The sequence below is a fragment of the Lissotriton vulgaris genome, chromosome 4_1 (genome assembly GCF_964263255.1).
Source record: "Lissotriton vulgaris chromosome 4_1, aLisVul1.2, whole genome shotgun sequence".
Taxonomy (NCBI): Eukaryota; Metazoa; Chordata; class Amphibia; order Caudata; family Salamandridae; genus Lissotriton; species Lissotriton vulgaris.
The window spans coordinates 694,191,781-694,212,381 of NC_141691.1; the positions used below are offsets into that span (position 1 = coordinate 694,191,781).

A 20,601-nucleotide genomic window follows, 5' to 3' on the forward strand; every position below is an offset into this window, starting at 1 on the left:
ATGGGCCTTATTCAATTCTGTGACCAGCGAACTCATAACCGAGGAGAAATTCTGGACCTCATAATTTCAAAAGGAAATAACATCACATTGGTAGACATGATTGGTCTGACCACTTCAGCGTCTTCTTCCTTATCAATAGGGAGGTGATACCGAAAAAGATCCAGCCCAAGAAAATTAAACAGTGGAAAAGGGACCTCAGGAATATTAACACGGACTGTCTAGCTACCGACTGTAAAAATGCCCAAGACGACCTGACAGATGTTCATGATCTCACAGACTTCTACAACTCAACTATCTCTGATATCAAGGACTCATTAGCAACTTTACAACTAAGGCCTCCAAATTCTCCAAACCATGGTTCCACAACAACTTAAACTCGAGGCACCTCAACTTAAGAGCAGCTGAATGTCTATGGAGATTAAAACCATCTGCCTTTCACTTGAAAGACCTTAGATCGGTTAGAAGCTCCTACAATAAATACATCAAGAAGACTAAGGCAGACTACTTCAAATCGCAGATTAGACAAGCCTCTAATTGCCCCCAAAACCTTTTTGAAATTGTCAAACAGCAGTCAGTGATAGCATCCAATCACATCAGTTCAGCAGACAAGTCTCCTTCCTGCACCGATCTGGCGATCTTCCTTATGAAGAAAACTAAATCCATCAGCCTTGACCTCGAAGTAAGGAGGGCCCGTCTTACATCACTTGAGAGGATGGTTCAGCCTGACATCTCAGTGAATCAAAAGCATCTCAGTATTAGCAGTAAAAACAGGGCCACATTGAACTCCTTTTCACCCCTCAGTGAAGATTACATCTACAACAGCCTGCTCAACTTTAACCCCTCCAATCACTTAGTGACCCACTGCAACCAGCTCTCTTCAAAGAAATCAAGGAAGCCCTCATCCCCTTCTAGACTAAAATTGTTAACGCCTCTTTATCTCAAGGCAAGATCCCCGAATGTCTAAAAGCAGCCCAGGTCTCACCTAGTCTAAAAAAAACTGATGCGGACAGAACTGATCTCAACAACTTCCGGCCCATCTCCAACAATCCTACTCTGTCTAAACTATTAGAAAAATGCGTCCTATCGCAACTGTGCTCGCACATCGAGACTTTCAATCTCCTGGATCAATACCAATCTGGCTTTAGGAGTGGTCACAGTACTGAATCGGCACTCCTCCACATCATTGATGATGTCTTAAACATGCTAGACCATAACAAATCCTACCTCCGAATCCTCCTTGATCTCTCTTCTGCATTCAACACTGTAATCATGACAACTTTCTAGCTATTCTGGAATACAGGATGGGCCTCTCAGGCTTCGTACTGCAATGGTTCTCTTCCTTCCTTCACAATAGATCCCAAAGAGTTAAGCTGAACCATAACTTATTCCATCCATCTGCAGTTTCAAGGGGGTCCCGGAAGGCTCTGCCCTTTCTCCAATACTCATTATTATTTTCCTCTTCAATCTTATGTTGATCTAATAAGATTGAACATAAATGCGAGCAAGATATAACTTAATAAGGGAAGGCACAACGCTACTTAATAGGTAAGGCAAAGAATCATAGACATTAACAGTTGATAAGGAAAAACAACCAAAAAACAGACATTTTGAAAACAGACGAGCCATGGTCCAATTAAGACAGGAACTTGGTCATTAGGATTGTTTTACTTCCTGTTTGAACACCGCCATGTAGGGGATTCTGTGAATTTCTGGTGGGAGAGAGTTTCAGATCTTAGGTGCCGCGCTAGAGAAGGCTCTGAGTCTCTGGAAGGTCACCTTCCTGTACATAAATAAACCTCCCTGCTCGCAGACACCCTTGCACTCTGGTGCAAGGGTGCCTGCGTTGGTGCTAAGTTTTAAAAATGAACGCCATCGCAGAGGGAAACGGGAGGCTGCAACATATCCTTGATAATATGGTGCAGCCTCGTGTATCCAAAGTGGCGGGGAGAGGTGTTAAGCCAAGAAGGCTAACACCTCTCTCTGCCCCTTCCTTGCTAATATGCCCCAATGCCTTTTATTTAACTGTTGTTTTTAAAACAGATAAATCAAAGGCATTATCATTTCCAATGTCTATAGCTTAAACTCTTGCAAACGCGAGACCTATTACATTTCAACTGTGTTCAGTGCCTGTGCTATAATAATTTTTTTATAACCATTAGGAGAGAGGGTGTCAGAGCTATTTGAAAAAATGGTGCTCGGAGGCTATACTTAAAGCCTAGCGAGTAACAACACACGTAACAGGTGGTACTAAGGAGGGACTACTAAGCCTATTGACCAATGTACAGCCATGGTTTACAGTGGACAATAACAGAAGCCAAAGAAAAATATGGGCGAAGAGTGGGCGGAGCTTTAAGTCCCTACCTGAATACAGCCTATCTCGCAGAGCAGCGCATGCGCTGCCCAGGTTCGACCTAACCACTTTTGCTTTAGTGTAAAGCAGCCTTCATGAACTTTATAAACATAGGTCATGTATTGTCCTTCAACCATGTCAGTAGACAGTGATCTAAGCACCGGATTGCCATTAATTTCTTTCTCTCCTACTGTTCAGTTTCATTTGTTGTACTGTTCCTGCTTGGAATGAGCTTGAATCCTCTGGGGCCCTTGCTGTTTGCAATAATTATTCAATCACAGTCCACTCAGAGCACAGGACCTAAATGAGAGGCACCCCGTGCAGGTAATTCCAGACACAACACTCTGAACAGAATGTAGTTTTAGGAAATATAGAAAGAAAGGGCAATTGAAAAAGTAAATTGGATTTAATGAAGAAATGGAAACAAAGTGTCTGCATCTATGGAAGTCAAGCAGCGATACACATAGTCCTTTCCAAGTTATTCTCTGACCATAACAAATCGTATGACATTTTAGGTAAATTATCCTTAGAAATCATGACATTTCCCCATTTCTCTGCATAAAAACGGCTCTGAAACTGGAAGAGCAGCATACAGTGTTCCAGGAAAAAAAATGTACAATAAGTTGTTGCCGTGTATATTGTGCTTTATGTTGTATACCTTTTTGGGACTTTTATAGAGCTTATTGCTACTCAAGATTTGTTGTCCTGGCGCCACACTGAAAAGAAATGCAGTGATGCGGCCAGTTGCTATAACTACAGCGAAAATAAATAAGCTTTGATATGTTTCTGCAAACCAGATATGTAGAAGAAGCACAAAGCGATAGGGAACCTTACTCCATGATGGATAGGTGAGTATTTAAAACAAACGACCCCCCCATTGCGGTTTCATTAACTAAGGGGGGGACTGAACATTTTTGCAGAAGACAATCTTTTTAGGCGGAAGGGAGCACTACTGTTAAAATGTCAGCATTATACTTTGGACTATGGTAAATTGTGGCCTTAAATCAAACACAGAGCACTTTAAAGATGCATCTCTTACTGTTAGACCTGGCTTCCTTGGTGTGGCTTCCCCTGACGTTGTTGCCCTCTCACCTCCTGTTTTGCTGACTTCATTTTTGCTGCTTTTACGATGCTGGGCACTTTATCACTGCTGAATAGTGCTAAAGTGCATGTGCTTCTTCCCTAAAACATGGTAATATTTGGCTTATCCACAATCCCCATATTTATATTACTTATAAGTCCCTAGTAAATAGAACTACAAGTGCCCAAGGCCTGTGAATTAAATGCTACTAGTGGGCCTGCAGGACTGATTGTGCCACCCAATTCAGTAGCCCTTTAATCATGTTTCATGCCTGTCATTGCAGAACCTGTGTGTGCAGTTAAACGGCCTTGTCAACCTGGCAAGTTAACTATTTTGCAGTGCCCAAAACATCCTTTTTAATACACATAAGTCACCCCTAAGGTAGGCCCTAGGCAGCCCTAAGGGCAGGGGGCAGTGTATTTAAAAAGTTGGACATGTACTTTTAGGTTTTATATGTTCAGATAGTGCAAAACTCTTAAATTCATTTTTCACTATTGCAAGGCCTTTCTCTCCCACAGACTAACATTGGGATTACCGTATTAAATTTTGTATGTGAAATTTGCAATTGGGACAAGATAGATATTTCAAGTTTGGTGTCTTTGGACTCAAAATTTAAAATTGCCACTTATTGTAAAGTTGGATTTTAAGTTGCAAGTCTGAAAATTGAACTTTTAAAAAGTTAGCATTTTCTTACTTTAACCATTCTATTTCTTCATTTGTCTTTGAATACACATCTTGAGTGGGTGACAGCTGGGCTTTGTGCGTTCCCTCTAGACATCCACACACAAACAGAACTTAAGTGTGCCTGGTGGGGCATTCACATTCCGATGGGCCATCAACAGGCTGATGGGCAACCCTGGGCTGGATGGGAGGGAGGAGCTGACATGTGCACCTGAATATGGCAGTGACTGTCCCCACACAAAGAGCTGCATACACCCCTGTAGTGAGTCTGAAGCCAGGGCAGGGACGTTGTGGACTTCAAAGGCCTCTTTTTGAAGTCTCCCCCACTTTAAAAGCACATCTGGATATAAGTACTGGACCTCTGACACTACCTTCTGGATCTGGGGACACTGCCAAGCAGGAGGACTGCTGTGCTGCTGAAACAACTGTCACTCTCCTGGACTCTTGCTTACTTTGCTGTGCCTGCTCTTCTGCCTGCTGCTCTCTTTGCCTAGTGGTGAGAAGTACTGGACCTGCATCTCTACTTACCCAGAACCAAGTGACTCCAAGGGCTTGCTACCTCACCTCTTGTTTGAAGACTCAAGGACATCAAAGACTTCTAACAACCCTGCTACCACCTCTGGATTCTGCCAACTGTGAGTCCTGCCCTGCCAAATGGTGCCAATACAGTTCTGGGCTCTTAGAAGTGGGTTTTCTGGATATCTATGCAAAAAATCCATGTACAGTCAACTTTGCTTTGGTCAGACCCAATGCATTCTTTTCGTTGGCGAAGTATTGCCACTTCGAGGGCATCACAGCTCCGGCTGCATGGCTCAACGACAACACATTGCCTTAATCAGCAGGGGTTTGATGATGACGCATCACCCAACTACGCGTGACTTGGAACAGAGGCATCGCCTTCAATCTGACGGATTGATGATTAAGCATTGCCTCCAGCTGCTCCTTGTAGTTGCTCCTCAACACTTCCTCTGTGAAGGTACTGTTTGCAGCGGGCCCTGCGTGATTCCTGTATCTGATCCATACTCCATTTTGGTCACCCTGGCTTTTCAAAGGTGACCCGGGGCAGTGGACCTGATAGCCCCAATTGGCACTTTATTCTTTTAAGCACTATATTTCAAGATGTTCTTGAAAAATTAATAACTCAAGTTCTACCTATGGGCTTTTTGTTATTTTGCTCATGTTTTGTTCATTAAACTAAGCTCTGTTTTCCTAAACTCTTATGAATTATTTTTGCATGGCTTTTCCACTGTTTACTGTATTAAGTATTACACAAATAGTTTACACATGTCTAGTTAAGTTAAGCCTGCCTGCTCTGTGCCAAGCTGCCAGAGGGTGGTAACAGTTTAATTTACGGTATGTATCTGGCTTATCCTGAATAGGATTGGGGTTCCTGCTAGGACAGGGTGCATACCTCTGCCAACCAGAAACCCAATTTCTAAAACGTACACACTGGGAGTCAGTGAAGAGCCTTGAGATGGTGGGGAATAGGGTTAAACCACTTGACACCCAAAAGAAGACAGGAGATCATATTTTGAGTAAGCTGCAGTTTAGCTATTTTTGAGAAAGCCCTAAAAAGACAGATTTAGAATAGCTTATCTTTGATATAATGGAGGCTTGAATTATGGTCTTCCTGCTCTTTTTAGGGATAAGAGACAGGGTTTTTTTAGTACTTTGAGAAGAAACACACATGAGGAGGCCAATTTTCTAGGTGAGTTTCTGGAATGAAAGATCGGGTTCAAATATCTCTATCATGTCTTTTGACATGAAGCTATTCACATTTAGATCCTTCCCCACTTTCTTCATATTAAAAATGTATGATGGTTTTTAACCAACAAGTTTGTGATGCAAAATGTGCTTCTCTGAACTGTTCACTTTTGTCGACTGAAACTGCAGCAAGGGGGCCTGAATTGTAAGAAGTGTATCACCACACTCGATGAATCATATCTCCATTTATCGTAACTTGTGCTTGCTTCTTTTATATAATTAATAGCTGCGGGTCTGGGCAGGTGTGGTGCCATTGATTTTGGTAACTCTTTAGTTGTAATTGTACTTTATTGTTCCTTTTGAGAATGAGGTGATTTTTCATTCTCCAAACAAGCAATGTGGAACCCTTTCGCTAACAGTGTATTTAGGGCACTCCCTAATCTGGCTTCAGGGTGGCACCAGCCTTGTTTCAAGGAAGCATTTTGCAAACTGAGGAAGAAGGCATTTGCTTTCATGTAACATTGGCGCAGTTTGTACAGTTTTGGCGTTACATAAACAGCACCTGCAGCCACCCAAATCTGACCGGGGCATATTAGCAAGAACCGCGCTAAAATTATCGCGGGTTTAGCGGCAGAAAACTGCGGCGATAATGGTCTTGATAATATGCCCTGGAGAATTCCAACAGAAGCCCATGTTCACACCAGAACATGGACTTCTATTGGAGTTCTCAAGGGCATAATATAAAGCCCATTATCGTCGCTTTAGCGGCAGTTTTCTACCGCTAAACCAGCGATAATTTTTAACTCCGTTCTTGATAATATGCCCCCACATTTGTTAAACCAACTCCATATTAAATCAAGAGATGACGGGGAATTGTAGGGGGAAGAGAGTGTTAAGTTAGTCAGAGTGATGCTAATCACTGCTGGGGTGCCCGCTATGACAGATGTGCGCTATCTCTCATAGTGGGTTGTGCCACATAGACGGAGCAGTGGTATCGATTGTCACAGAGATAGTGCATTAGTCTGCCGGAAGCCAGAGGTAGCCTTTTCTTTATTTGTATGAAAAGTCCAACTTCAGTGACAGCCACACTTTATTATTGAACGTTGCAGAGCTTAGAGTTCTGGAAATCTTTCATAGGCCAATGGCCAGGGCTGAAGGCTGGAAATGATGGCTTGCAGGGCGGCGCTCAATGAGCCATAGGACATGCTTGTAGGACCTTTTCTCACAGCAAGTCACTAATCCCTAATAGACAGCTGTTATCCTGACAAGGTCCGTACTGAAATTATGATTTAGCTTCATAAAGCTACCTTGAAATGACTGTCATAGTGAAACAAAAGAAGACACCCTCTGCTTTTTAAAACGAAGTGCGGAAAAAGCTACAAAATGATTTTTAACTTCAAATGCACACTTATAAATATAGTAAATATGATGATTGGTCAAATGATTGTTAAAATATTAAAATATATGTATATAGTATTACCTCTAATGCTCTTTGGCTGAAAAAAATACCAAACGTTTATTATTTTCGAATAGATTTTGATTTCAACAGTGTTTTTATATCCCCTTGGACACCATTCTTCTTCCATCTGCATCTCACTGAAGATTCATCTGCGTTTATGCTTGACGGGTGAACAACACTTACAACGCAACTTTTACATCGCAGAGCCTTTTCAACGCAACCATTACAACGCAAACTATTACAACGCATTGCTCTGGGGGGCGCTCTAGGATAGGGAATAGGTTAATTTACTATCCAATAACCTTCCCTAGTGTCCACGGGGACTGGAGTTGGAAAAGTAAATTAAACTATTCACTATCCAGCGCCCCAAAGCACTATGCGTTGTAATGGACTGCGTTGTAATAATTGCGTTGTAAAGGCATGCGATGTAAATGCATGCGTTGTAACGTCATACATCCTGCTTGACGCATTACGGTATATGCTACTGCTACAGTGACTCTAATTTCTACCCCAAAAGCTATGCCTTCTTGCCCCTGTATCAACCCTCTCCCCCTCCGAGCCAACCCTAGAGGTACTGTGAGCGCATTGCCTTCTCTATTGTCAAAGTTACTACCAGTCATGGTCGACTAAAGTCCACAAATGTCCACATGGCCACTCAATCGAAACCATTATTATTTGCAGGCTGGTGCACGCTGACTAAATATGACCACCTGGTTCATACAAAGAGGTAGATCATCTAAGTTCCATTACAGGTTATTTAGAAAAACTGATATGAATCCTAAAACATCAAGCACATCCCATCCACTGCGAATCACGTCTTGGAAACAGTATTATTTCAAGCACCACCACCAAGAAAGATCTTTTACACAAACCGGATTTTGAATTGGACAGGGTGCACTTCAACACCCACTAGGCTTCATTGCAAGAGCTCACTTGTTTTAAGCACTGGTTGCCGTTCCGAGAAGGGATCAGAAAGAAATTCAGCAAGAGACTAAGGCGTGTTTGAGTGATATATTTTTTCTTTACATATCAGGTTGCAAACTTACTGATGGTCTGTCTCTGCCATCTCGATCTGCAGGTCCAAAACATTAGAGAAACTGGATGCAAGGATGAGTATATTCAGTACAGATGTCTGATTTCTGAAATAATTAACCAATCGAATTCACAGTTGTATGAAACAATCCTATGTTCAGGAAGAGGTTTAAAATGCCAAGGTTTGCGCACTATAAATAACAAGAAACAAGAAATACAAACAGCGAAGAGGGACAGCCACTGGCACGGACTAAGACATGGACTATTCCAGTGCCTAATTTCTAATAAGATAACAAAGTAAAAAATAAGTGCAAGGGGTCAGGATGTTGCTCAGGATGGCACTGCAGCATGCATCATCTGCAGTCCCTGCCAGCTCCGCCCACTGCCAGTATTAGTGCCACCTACTTATGAGCCCTTGCGCCGTCGGTGCGTCCCGTAACATGATGCACCGACTGCGCAACCTGCTGCGTGAAATTTACAAGCATACGCAAAGCCACCCAGCGTGGCTTTATGTGTGCTCATAAATAGCACCCCATTTCACGCAACCCGTTGCGTGTTATAGGCGTGACATGGGTGCTCCTGTGGGTGTTCCCAAGTAACACCCATGTCCACTGATGCATTTCCAGATTTAGGAGCAATCGTAAACCTGGAAATGCGTCAGGATGCTATGCCGTGACCTAGCGAGACGCAACGAGGAGAAATATTTTCATTTCTCCTTGTTTTTCCTCTTTCAATGCATGTTGCATTCTGCAGCACGCAATGGAAGAGGAAATCACCTCAAGTGATTGTTTTTGGGCAGGAAGGTGCCCCTTCTTGCACAAAAATAATCTCCAAAAGACACATCCTTGCACCATGGTGCAGGGGTGCCCACGCATGGCAGCAGTTTGTGTGCCAGCGCAGGGAAAGGTACAGAGATCCGACATGTTGCTGTAAATATGTTGCATCTCTGTGCCTCAAAACTAACGCAGCGTGGCGCAGCAAAATAACTTGTGGCACCGGGCTGCGTCATTTTCCCCCCCAACTACAACACTCCGACATATGTGACAATATTGACTATGCCAGGTGACCCAAAGCTATAAGAATGACCTGGAGACGCTTACATTTTATAGTGAATTGGTAAACACTTTACTCATGTGCTCTTTTTTTTAAATAAATGGACGCTGCCACAAATTGGTGGACATGTGCTGGAGTTATGAAACAAGTACTGGTGCCGAACGCCAGCAAACATTAGCAAAAATGGTCACTATGCACCAACATTCTTGCTTCTGTTCTCCCAGCCGGCCCTTGCAAGATGTAAAGAAAATGTGCATAGCAGAGACTTTTCTTCACAGATGCTGAACTTTACAGTCATGAACAAAAAAACTCCAAATAGTCTGATAAATGATTTGCTGAGTGCACTTTCTACGATCAAAAAACGTATCATTTGAAATCCCCAATTCCAGGGAAAGGCACAGAAACATAAGCGGACTGTCTCATTAGAGCAGAATACATTATCGGCGAGAAGAGCACTATCTTTTTAGACTTTAACAAGATATGGCTTAATGTAAGGCTTTCATATTTGTCAGAAAGTGGGTCAAACCCAGCCTCGGACGGAAGTGGTGTAAGTAAATAGGCTTACCGTTGGTTTTGGAGCAGATCCCAGTGTAGTGAAAGTCTCAGGAGAAGCAAAAGGCTGCCCTGCAGGGACATAGCCACGAATATCCAGCCCAGGAAGTCCATTTGAAAGGGACTGACGTAAGAATCGATCCCAAAGCTACTGGTCAGATCGAACTTCACCTGGTTGTACGAGAGCTCCATTAGCCCGTGGCCCAGACAGAATTGTGGGAAAATTAGAAAGGCCCATCTGAGGATGTTGTGTATATATGTCAGATTCTAAGGAAGAAAAGAGGGATGAAAAGTTTCAGAATTAGACAAGTATAATTAATATGGGGAAAATGCATGTCAACAATGCCACTGAAACTGAGCAGCAAACAAATGTAGCATAATGTTGGTCATGTTGAAAATTGTAAATTAAAAAGGTATGGCTATTGCGAATGAAGGGATTATCTGAACTATATTACTTCACACACAGATTAATGAATGTGCATTAGCAGAGAAAATGATTTTTAAAAGTGGTTGATAATCAATGTGAACAAAATGCATTTTTAGAAAAACACTTTTCACTGTAATTATATGTAAATTAGGGGTATGCGAAATTCCTGTAATTTGCGTTAGTGTAGATATGTGAAAACATTATGAGAAATGTCAACCAGGATTTACCGGTATATTTGAGAGGCTTACGGAAGCTATATACTGACCCTCTCATCATCGTACTTAAGAATTTGTCAATCCTACGTTATTAATATTCAAATAATAACCATATAAAGACCATGATTCCTGGCCCCAAAGATGTATCCTTTTGTGCACAAACCTTGCAAAACGTTGAGGTTTGGAAAATTATCCACCTATTGAAATTGAATCCACCAATAAGTAATTTTACCCTTGCTTCATCTTCATACTCAATGCTACCACTTCTATTCTGGATTGACTTCTATGGGGTTCTAGATTGCAAACCTTTCTTGGTTTAAAGTGCTACGTCCTTAGGTTTCATTCTTGACAAAAGTTTTAAATGTCAAACACAAATAAATGTATTTAAAAAGCAGGACATGCATTTTAGGCTTTTCATGTCGTGGTAGTGAAAAACTCTTACATTTCTTTGTCACTATCACAAGGTCTATGTTTCTGATAGAATAACATTGGGATTACCTTATTACATTTAAAAAGTGTAATTTTCCAAATGGGAAGATATGACCGGCTCAAGTTTGGTGTTTCTGGAATCCTAATGTAATATCCTAATTTATCATAAAGTGAAATTTATATTACCATTTTGAAAATTCCACTTTTAGAAAGTTGGCATTCTCTTGCCTTACCCATTGGTGCCTGCCCCTGTCTCTGGTCACCTGACTTGGTGCAGTTGGTAGTTGGGCTTTGCGTATTCCTCCTAGACAGCCACACCCATCGGGAGCTTAGGTGTGTGTCAATGGGCCCTCACTGGCAACAGTAGGGAGGAGCTGGGTACAGCCTCACTTACACCAGAATAGGCTGTGTCCTAGTTCCACAAAAAAGGACTGCATACCCCCTGTAGTTAGTCTAGAGCCAGGGCAGGGAGGACAGGACATCTGTGCACTTCAAAGGCATGTTTTTTTAAGTCTCCCCCACTTCATAGGCACCACTGGGTATGAATATTTGACCTCAGACAACACCACTTCAGCATACTTCTGGCCTGTGGATACTCTGACAGAAAGAAGGATTACTGTGCTACTGAAGTACGGCGACTCTGCTGGACTGCACTATGCTGGACTCCTTGTTTGCTGCACGGATCTGCTGCCTGCTATTCTCTTGCCTGGGTGAGAAGGATTGGACCTGCTTCTCTTGAACCCGTTACCCAGAGTGACTCCAAGGTTTAGTTGGCTGGCCTCCTGATCTGAAGCCTCAAGGACATAACAGGCTTCGAACCCATGCTCCTGGACTCTACCATCTGTGAGTCTACCCTGCTAGGTGGTGGCACTCCAGTCCTGAACACTTGGAAGTGGGCCTAAGGTGCTTGCCATCAGAACTGACGCATCTTCTATACTGAGAAACGTATTCCTGAGCAGTACCAATGCATCTCCTTGACTGAGCAGTGCATCCCGAGCCGATCCGACGCATCACTGCTGTTGCGTTGATTGAAACATTGCAAAAGACCCACATCTCCACCTCAACCTGCATCTTGGGACCGACATATCGCCTTGGGAACTGCCCCTTTGCAACACTTTCCCCAACACATGTCCTCGCATCTCTCATTGACGGCAGCCTCAGCGATGACGAAACTCTGCATCGTAGCTTCACTGCTCATCAGAATTGATGCATCGCCTCAGCTGCACCTTGCATCCCCGACACCGGACATCACATTGCAAGCCCCATTGATGCGATCCTTAAAGTCGATGCAACAGGATCTCGCTCTTCAGCCCCACCACATCCCAGAGCCAACGCATCGCCTTGGCTGTGTGACGCATCTTCGACGTGCATCCAAGCAATGAACTTATTCTGTTCAGCAGGCCTAACTGGGTCATTGTAGCTGCCTATGCTTCATCACGGCCAGCCTGAACTTGTGACTTTGTCCTGGTTCAACGTGACCAGATACCCTCAATAGCTCTGTGTGCTTTTTGGTGCTATTTCTCACTATAAACTTTAATATTCAATAACTCCAGCTCTACTCATTACATTTTTGTCATTTTGGTCATGTTTGATTTATTCAACTAGATTCTATTTTTCCAACTTGGTGTGGAAACTTTTTGTGTGGGGTTGTCACAGTTTTACTGCTTGAAGTGTTGCAGAAGTACTTTACATATTGCCTCTAAGTTACGCTTGACTGCTCTGTGTCAAGCTACCAGAGGATGAGCACAGGCTAATTTAGGGTTTGCCTGTGTGTTACCCTGACAAAGAATGTGGTTGCTGCTTGACCAGGGTTCCCACCCCAGTCAACCAGTAACCAAGTTTGTAAAAAATATATTTTATACATATTGATTATGTCAGTGAACACGTCACTAACACGTTTCTTCAATGCTTGCTCTCTATCATGCTGCAAACATAAATAAATAAATATAAGGAATACATATTTGAATAAATAAGTATGTATGGATTGGCCTAGGCTAGTGCATCACCTTCTTCCATAGCTATCATAAAGATTAACTAAAGTTAATTTCATCTTGTAATACATCTTGATTACACTAGGCACAATCTTCGGGAAGGACGATGTTAAAGCCAGTGGTGTGGAGTATGGAACCCCGAGCAGATCAGGCTGTGGGGATAATGCTAAGTAATGCAATTGACACTGGAACTGGAACTGGTGGGCTGGCCAATTGGATCTCTGCCAGCATCTGCTGGAATAAAAGCGTGCTTTGGTGAAAATCTGTGGACAGTGGTGGGCAGTAGTGTGTTTTGATTATAATCTCAAGTCACATCAACGGGGAATGTGGTATCATCCTCATTGAAAACATGTACATTGATATAAACGACAACCCCCCCTTTTGGTGTTATAACAGTGTTGACTGAACATTAGAAGCAAGACAAAAAGAAAACTTTGCTCACAATAATTTATTTCTGAATTTACTTTGTTAACAGTGATTGGCTTTGAAGTTACTTTACTAACCTCTGACTTGGACATCACTGACAGCAACTTCGGCAGAAGTGTCAGTAAAAGGGTGCAAAGGCCAAATACGAAATTTATGGAGATATAAGTAATGAATGCTACATCCGAACTGGAGAAGAATCTGGATATGAAGTACATCCAGGGCAAAGTTGCATACCTGAAAAGAGAAAAAGAGTAGATGGTCATGAAAGGACCAACCATTTTGCTGAAGTCCAGTTAGATATACGAGTAATGACCAGGGATGTTCTGCAAGGCTGAACTCATCTACTTTGAGAAAGACTGACCAAGATATTTAAGTCAAACCGGTGGACAAGATCAACAATGAGAGGTCTCATCATGATGTCACTCAGTGCAGAGAGCAGACATGGATGGATGGGCTTTTGTTTTGTTCTGAAAAGGATCTGTCTGAATAGATTCACTTAAAGAATCCGAGTTAGTGCATGGATTGCGGATGGCTCAGATATACAGAGCAGTAAGTTCCTCTCAGCGTTTCAGAACTGTGCATTCTACAGCTTGTACAGATATTTTCTTGCATAATTCATGTGCTGGTCTGCATTTTTATTCGGGGTGGGCGGTAAACTCCAGCGACTTTTGCAGAGTTTTTCCACTCCAAGCTCCACTTGGAATGTGGAGTTTACTGGCGTGCTCACCCCTAGTCTCAGCAATCTCACTGTGGGGGACTTCTTTGTGGCAGCAATAGGGTTTCTTGGCCCACAACGACCCCCAGCAGCCAAGGGCACTAAAGCCACCAACCACTACTATGCCAGGAGGCTGCTTTGCAGAGTGGCTGAGAAAGGGGGAGGGGCCTCCGACAACGTTTCTGCAATCCCTCTGTGGGAGACTTACTTGTGGCAATAATAGGGGTTGAATCTTGGCCCCCAATGATGCCCAGCACCCAAGGGGACTTCATCCCCAACCAGTGGTTCACCAGGAGGCCTCTTTGCAGAGTGGTTGAGACAGGGGGCAGACCACAGCCGATGTCTCAGCAATTATGCTGTGAGAGACTTACTTGTCCCAACAATAGGGGTTCTTGGTCACCAGCTACCCTCAGCAGCCAAGGGGACTGCATCCCCCGACCAGTTGTGCGCCAGGAGGCTCCTTCGCAGAGCAGTTGAGAATGGGGGCGGTTCTCCGACAACATCTCTGCATTCCCGCTGTTGGGAATATACTTGCAGAAACAATAGGGCTTCTTGGCCCCTAACAACCCTGCCCAGTCAAGGGGACTTCATTAGGAGTGGTCGAGCAATACTCCGCCTGCTCACAGAACTCCGCAGAATTTGGTGGAATTTTTAGCAACTCCGCTGAATTCTGCGGAGTGAAACTCCGTGAGCTCTAATCAGGCCCATTTTTTTAATGAAAAACAAATGCAGGAACCTCATCTGCGTCTATGCTCCACACTGAAAGGTATCATGATACAGCCTCTGAGCTAGAATAATACAGGAGTCTAAAGTGTCCTAGGTCTATGCTTGAGAATGTCATTCACTCCAGGCTTTTTTTTACTTTGTGCATTGGAGCGCCTAGTCCTGAATTTTTAAGGATAAACAGGAGTTTAAGTCCAAGAATGAGAATCAAAATACTAGAGAAGCTACTCAAGCAAGTGCCTGAGATTTTAAGAGCTCTAAGGCCATAACAGGGTGCCATTCCTTGCAGAGTGCAGGCGCATATTGTGTTTATGCATTTGTAATTCATAATACATTCCTGTCAACAGTCCATAAATGTACTAGGAAAATAAACAAGAGAAAGCATGATTCGGTTTTCTGAAGAGCACAAGGCTAACCCCAATAACAAACAATAACCACAGAAAAATACACTACACTTTGGTCCAGAGCAGCGTGCTGCCTAGTGTAGAACACTTCAAGGCCTCATCGGGGGTAGAAAGCACAAAATAAATGCAATTACATTACAATATATAAAATTCCTGCTCCACACTAATACACTTACCAGAACACTCAGCGGTTGTGTAGTTAATACTGACTGATTAACAATTCCCCTTATACTGCTTGACACTCTGACACTCACATAAGACAAAACTGCTGGGGGGGTCATGACCATCATCTGGTACTGTTCCCAAAAGCAATAATAAACCACCAACTGATCAGCCACGGACTAACTGAAGAGATTTGTCAAATGCCACTGGCAATGGAGGACTTTGTGCAGGTCCTAAGAATCTACATACTACGACCGCTTCTTGACATCTCTCAATTACTATCAGATACGGAATTATATTAAGAAAGTTCATCCACCTGATTTTTCCACCATTTTTCCATCCAACCTATGTCTGTTTAGGACCATAAATGTAACACAAAATCTCAGAATGGACAAACTAGTGCAGTAACCAGCTGTATGGTTTATGATCATAAGAAATACCATCAAGAGAACAGCAAAGCCACTCAAAGCTTACACAAAACCAAAACCGTACATCTATCTGTCACACTTCTTCATCCATCACACACCTACTTGCTGCACCCCATAACAAGATGACCACTCCTAGTGGTCCTCACACGCGACATGGAAACAGTTCTCACATAGGATCAAAACAAAGACAACAGCCTTCCAACTAAACACCCTAAACAGTGTAGCATGCTTCCCGTGTAGGTAAATACTTCAAAGCCTCACATAAGGGTAGTGAGTACTACATAAATATTGCAATACAACACAATACAATACGTGAGCTGTAGACAGCACAGTTCATAAAAAAGAATAATGACTGTTTTGTGATTCAAAGTTTTTCTGTCTTTAGCTCATGCACTAAATCAACAGTTTTCTGAGTAATATATGTAATGTAAGCAAAGCAAATTTGGAAAGAACCAACACTCAAACTCCATTTAAACTGCACTTGGCAATGAACAGCATCATGATACAGCTCTGTGGGCCAGATGTAGGTAAAAGCAGTTTTGTGAGCCCTTAATACCGATTTTTAGGGAATCGCTATTGAGGACTCGTAAAATGCCATGTAGGTAGGAATCGCAATATTTTTTGCGATTCCTTAATTGTGAATTGCAAATTGCGATCCACAATCAAGGAATACCTTCCCATTCATTCCTATGGGGGTTGAGGCCCATCGGAATGAATGAGAATTGCGCACGCAATTTGCGAGTACCCGATAGGTACTCGCAAATTGCATGCGCAATTTCAAGGGTGCAAGCGTTCCAGAGGGACACCCTGTTGCACCCCTGAAAGGTGCATGTCTGCACATGTGGCACACATACATGCCCTAAGGGCATGAATGTGTGCCACATGGCACTTTTAAAATAGCAAAAAAGTTAGTTTTTATAAAGGAATTTGCAAATTACCGTCAACTTGAAGTTGGTGCTAATTAGCAATTCCTTAAGGCCAAATCACACTTTTTTGAGCTTTTTACATTGCATTTGAAGAATCGCAATTTGAGATGCCTTAAATGCAATCGCAAAATTGGGAATCGCACATTTTGTGAATCCTTTTTTTGCGAGGGGGTTTTTGCGTGCTATGCTGCACACTGCTAATTTGCGATCGCAAACGCTGAAATTCTGAGAATTTCAGCGTGTTTGCGATTGCAAATTGGCTTCCTACATCTGGCCCTTTATATTACCCAAGAGTTCTGTGTGTGAACAACGATGACAGCCAATTTGCTTAAAAGAATGCCACTCTATGTTGATTGGGTTAGTTAAGGCAAAACCCCATGCTTAAATGATCTTCAAATTTCAATTATGTCTCATTTATTTATTAATACACATATTTACATTACCCAAGAAGGGAGTTTGAGTTTTATTTAAGACGAACCTCAAAATGTATGCTTTTGTTAATGAATTTCAAACATAATTGTGACTGGGAAAATGTTTCCCCAGTGTGTACTTCTTAAATACTGGTCGCATTAATATTACTAGGTCTGTTACAGACCTACATAATAACATGTGTCAGTGTATGCCTGTGAAAGTTTCAAAGACTATTACTGCCTCAGCTGGTACAAGTCTATGCCCATAAAATTTGTTAAGATGCATGGACCTCCCATATTTGCATGTTCTTTCTGGTTTATTTATGGAAGTATACTTTGGTATTTCTAAAGTGTGACCCTAGCTGGCTAGCAATGGAACGCTGTACAGGGGCAAGCCAAGGTGGGGATACATGGGGGAATAGAGGAAGCCAGAAGGAGGAGGTCGACCTAGTGGAAGTGGTCAGAAATCAGTCTATCAGAGGTAGCTTTCCTTAAAGAGGTGAACTTTTAGGGGATTATTTACAAGGAGCTTGCCCCGCTGCTGCGTAATTTTGTTTTTTGACTCAGTGCCGGCGCTGTCATAGCTCCATATTTACAAGGTGAAGCATTTAGGCTGATGATTTTTTCCTACATAGGAATCGGCTGCGCTGCTTTAGTTTTAATATATGCAAGGTACGTGTTCCATCAGAAAATCCCCTGTAAAACTGACCCAGTGGTATTTATGACATTTTTCAAAAATTACACTTTGTCGAGAAGAGGGCCGTTGTGCTAGCAATGCGTAAAATTCCTATGCCTCAAAAACCCAGGCGTAGGAATGACATATTGGCTGTGGCAGAGGAATCTGACCAGCTGAAGTCTCATCCAACTATGGAATCTGCGAGGAAATCAGGTCCTCCCAACAGGTAAGGGCACACATAAGGTAGGTAACACAGTATAGGTCACACTACACCACACCAATGCCTCATGTCACACATACGTGGGCATAGTGGAACACATAAGTACACTGTCCCCACTGGTATGCGTGACAATCAGGAACAATGTAATAGAGTGCATGATTAGTTTTTCACAGTTTCACACACTATTACATTTGTTCCCATGCAGTAAGCAGCTTGTATCAGTCAAAACTGATGCCCAGCCCTCTGTTTTTTGATGCACTGCTGTAATTGAGTACGTTTTATGATCAACTACAGAAATGCGCCACTTCTGGGCCACATGCCTTGCAGCATCCTTTCCACAGATACGTCAGAGTTTTTTGACGCATCCTTGGCACCTTGCGTCGTGGAGCCCCGTATTGTAAACACAGTGCATCCATGGCATCATAAGGATTTTTAACGTAGGTCTTGGTGCAGCGATGCATAATTTCTTGTAAGTAAGGCCCTTAGTTTCGCCTTGAATATTAGGAAGGTTGGTGCTGTTGTAATGTCAGTGGGGATGTTGTTCCAGATCCTTGCAGCGTAAGCTGAGAAGGCTTGTTTTCTTATGATTTACTGTTTAATCTCCAATCTGGTGATGTCAGAGCTCCTTGTCTGGTGCTGGCCTCTAGATATTATTTGTTTGTTAAATAGGTCAACAAGGGATTGATGTATGGGGACTTGTAAGTGTGTGGCTGATCATGTTGATGTTCTGGGCTTACAGGAGAAGGCAGTGTAGCTCCTTTGGCACAACGTGATGTGGTCAGCTTTCTTCTACCCTCTTGCTGAGTTGTCCTGCTTCATTGAAAATGCCTTTCAAGGGAGTGAAGGGAGTCTCCCGGATGACTCCGAGCAGAGCATTGCCTCCATCTAAGTGAGAGAGGACTAGGGCTTAAACTGTTCTTCTGAAGACTTCTATTTAGAGAACATTTATCAATTTTTTTCAGGAGAACAATTTGGAATAAAGCTGTTTCATCTTCTTGGCAGTGTGTGCATTGAGTAAGAAACTCAGGTTGAGAGTGAATCTGAGATATTTGACCTGTTCTGTCAGCTGGGGTGTGAAATCCATTATGTTTAAGCTGGAGAGCAATGACTGAGTCAGAAATTGATCGGGCCTGTTGGTAAACAGGAGGGATTCAGTCTTTGTGGAGTTTAGCATCAGGTAGTTTGCTGATTGCCAGGTTTAGCTGCATTGGAGACAGCTTTTTAGTCAGCAAGTCATTGGTAAAGAAATGTTTGAGATAGAGTTGGGTGTAGTCAGCATACTGAGTGGTCTTCATTGTTAAGTATGTGGAGGGGATGAGCAGGATAAGGGGGCAAGGGTTGTTTTTTAGTTACGGCAGAGGGAGTCATCGGCTATTTAGGGCAAGGCTGTTTGAGTACTTCAAAGTAGCCTGAACACCGATTGATAGTCTTGAAGTAGGTTTACTACTTTTCCTAATATGCTCCTTTAGCTACTTGACTGCCTTCTCAATGATATCAATGATTTTTTTTCCAAAACATGGGAGGTGAGTCAGAGGGTAGAAGTTGGCAAGGTCAGCTTGATCTAGTGTAAGCTCTTTCAACAGGGATAGAATCTGTCGAATCTGTTAAAACTAAGATGAAATATCAATGTACTTCTTGGAAAGCAAAGAAGACACTATCACATCACAATCTTCAAGAAGAAGAAGGATATCATATAGGGAGGTAAACAGCTCTATTTTTCACTAGGGGTGGGTGTGACTCGTGCAATTTGCTGTAGCATAATTACACTAATATAGAGCAACATTATGTGGGATTACAGGGAATTACTTGAGGAGCATGACCCTGAATCTAGTGCAGTTTTCTTAGCGCAAAATACAAATTTGACCCATTATGCATTAACTGCAATTACTTCGACATAAGTGACATTTTGTCTAGGCCTACTTTCGCAAGGTCCAACTAAAGCAACAGCAACAGGAAAGCAAAACATCCTCAACATGACATATTCTCTAAGACACAGCAACATCAGATTTTGAATTTTCTACCCTGGAAAATGTGAAATCACATACAGTGACAGAACCAACCTCTTTGACAAACTAGAACAACTTCGAACATTTCTCATCTTCTTACCTGCTACACAATAAATGGAAACCAATCAGCCTCCATGTCAAAACATAGATCTCGCACTCTTCTGGCATAACTCAAGCCTACTACTCAAGATTATACTACTTGCATAAAAGCACCAGCACTGTTCACATGGCAAAACCTTGGCCAACACTTTCACCATGAAACTCAGCTCCATATCTTTATTATTATGCTTAGAAGCCCTGTTGGCTCCCAATAACAAAACACAGCACACATCAAATATCATGAAAGCTAACCAGTGAACAGCCAGACTTTGCTTGATTGACACCATCCTCTACTCATCTTTGAATTCATTTTGTAATCATGTTTGATTTCCTTCCACAGCAACTCATGTTATTGGACCCTTCACAGACGATCTTACAGAGTACACCAAAATAGCGTATCAGTATCAATTTGCTGCACTTTTGGGAATGTCA

At 42.5% G+C, this 20,601-nt stretch overlaps 1 protein-coding gene across 1 annotated transcript in view; it reads right to left on the reverse strand.

Annotated features, from left to right (window-relative positions):
* ABCA13 (ATP binding cassette subfamily A member 13) overlaps positions 1-20,601 on the reverse strand; it is a 2,590,787-nt gene that overhangs the window by 576,665 nt on the left and 1,993,521 nt on the right. Inside the window, exons 41-42 of the mRNA XM_086964984.1 lie at positions 13,478-13,634; positions 9,926-10,179 (exon numbers count right to left, since the gene is read on the reverse strand). Coding sequence (XP_086821110.1) covers positions 9,926-10,179; positions 13,478-13,634 — 411 coding nt within the window. The remainder of the gene's footprint in view (positions 1-9,925; positions 10,180-13,477; positions 13,635-20,601) is intronic.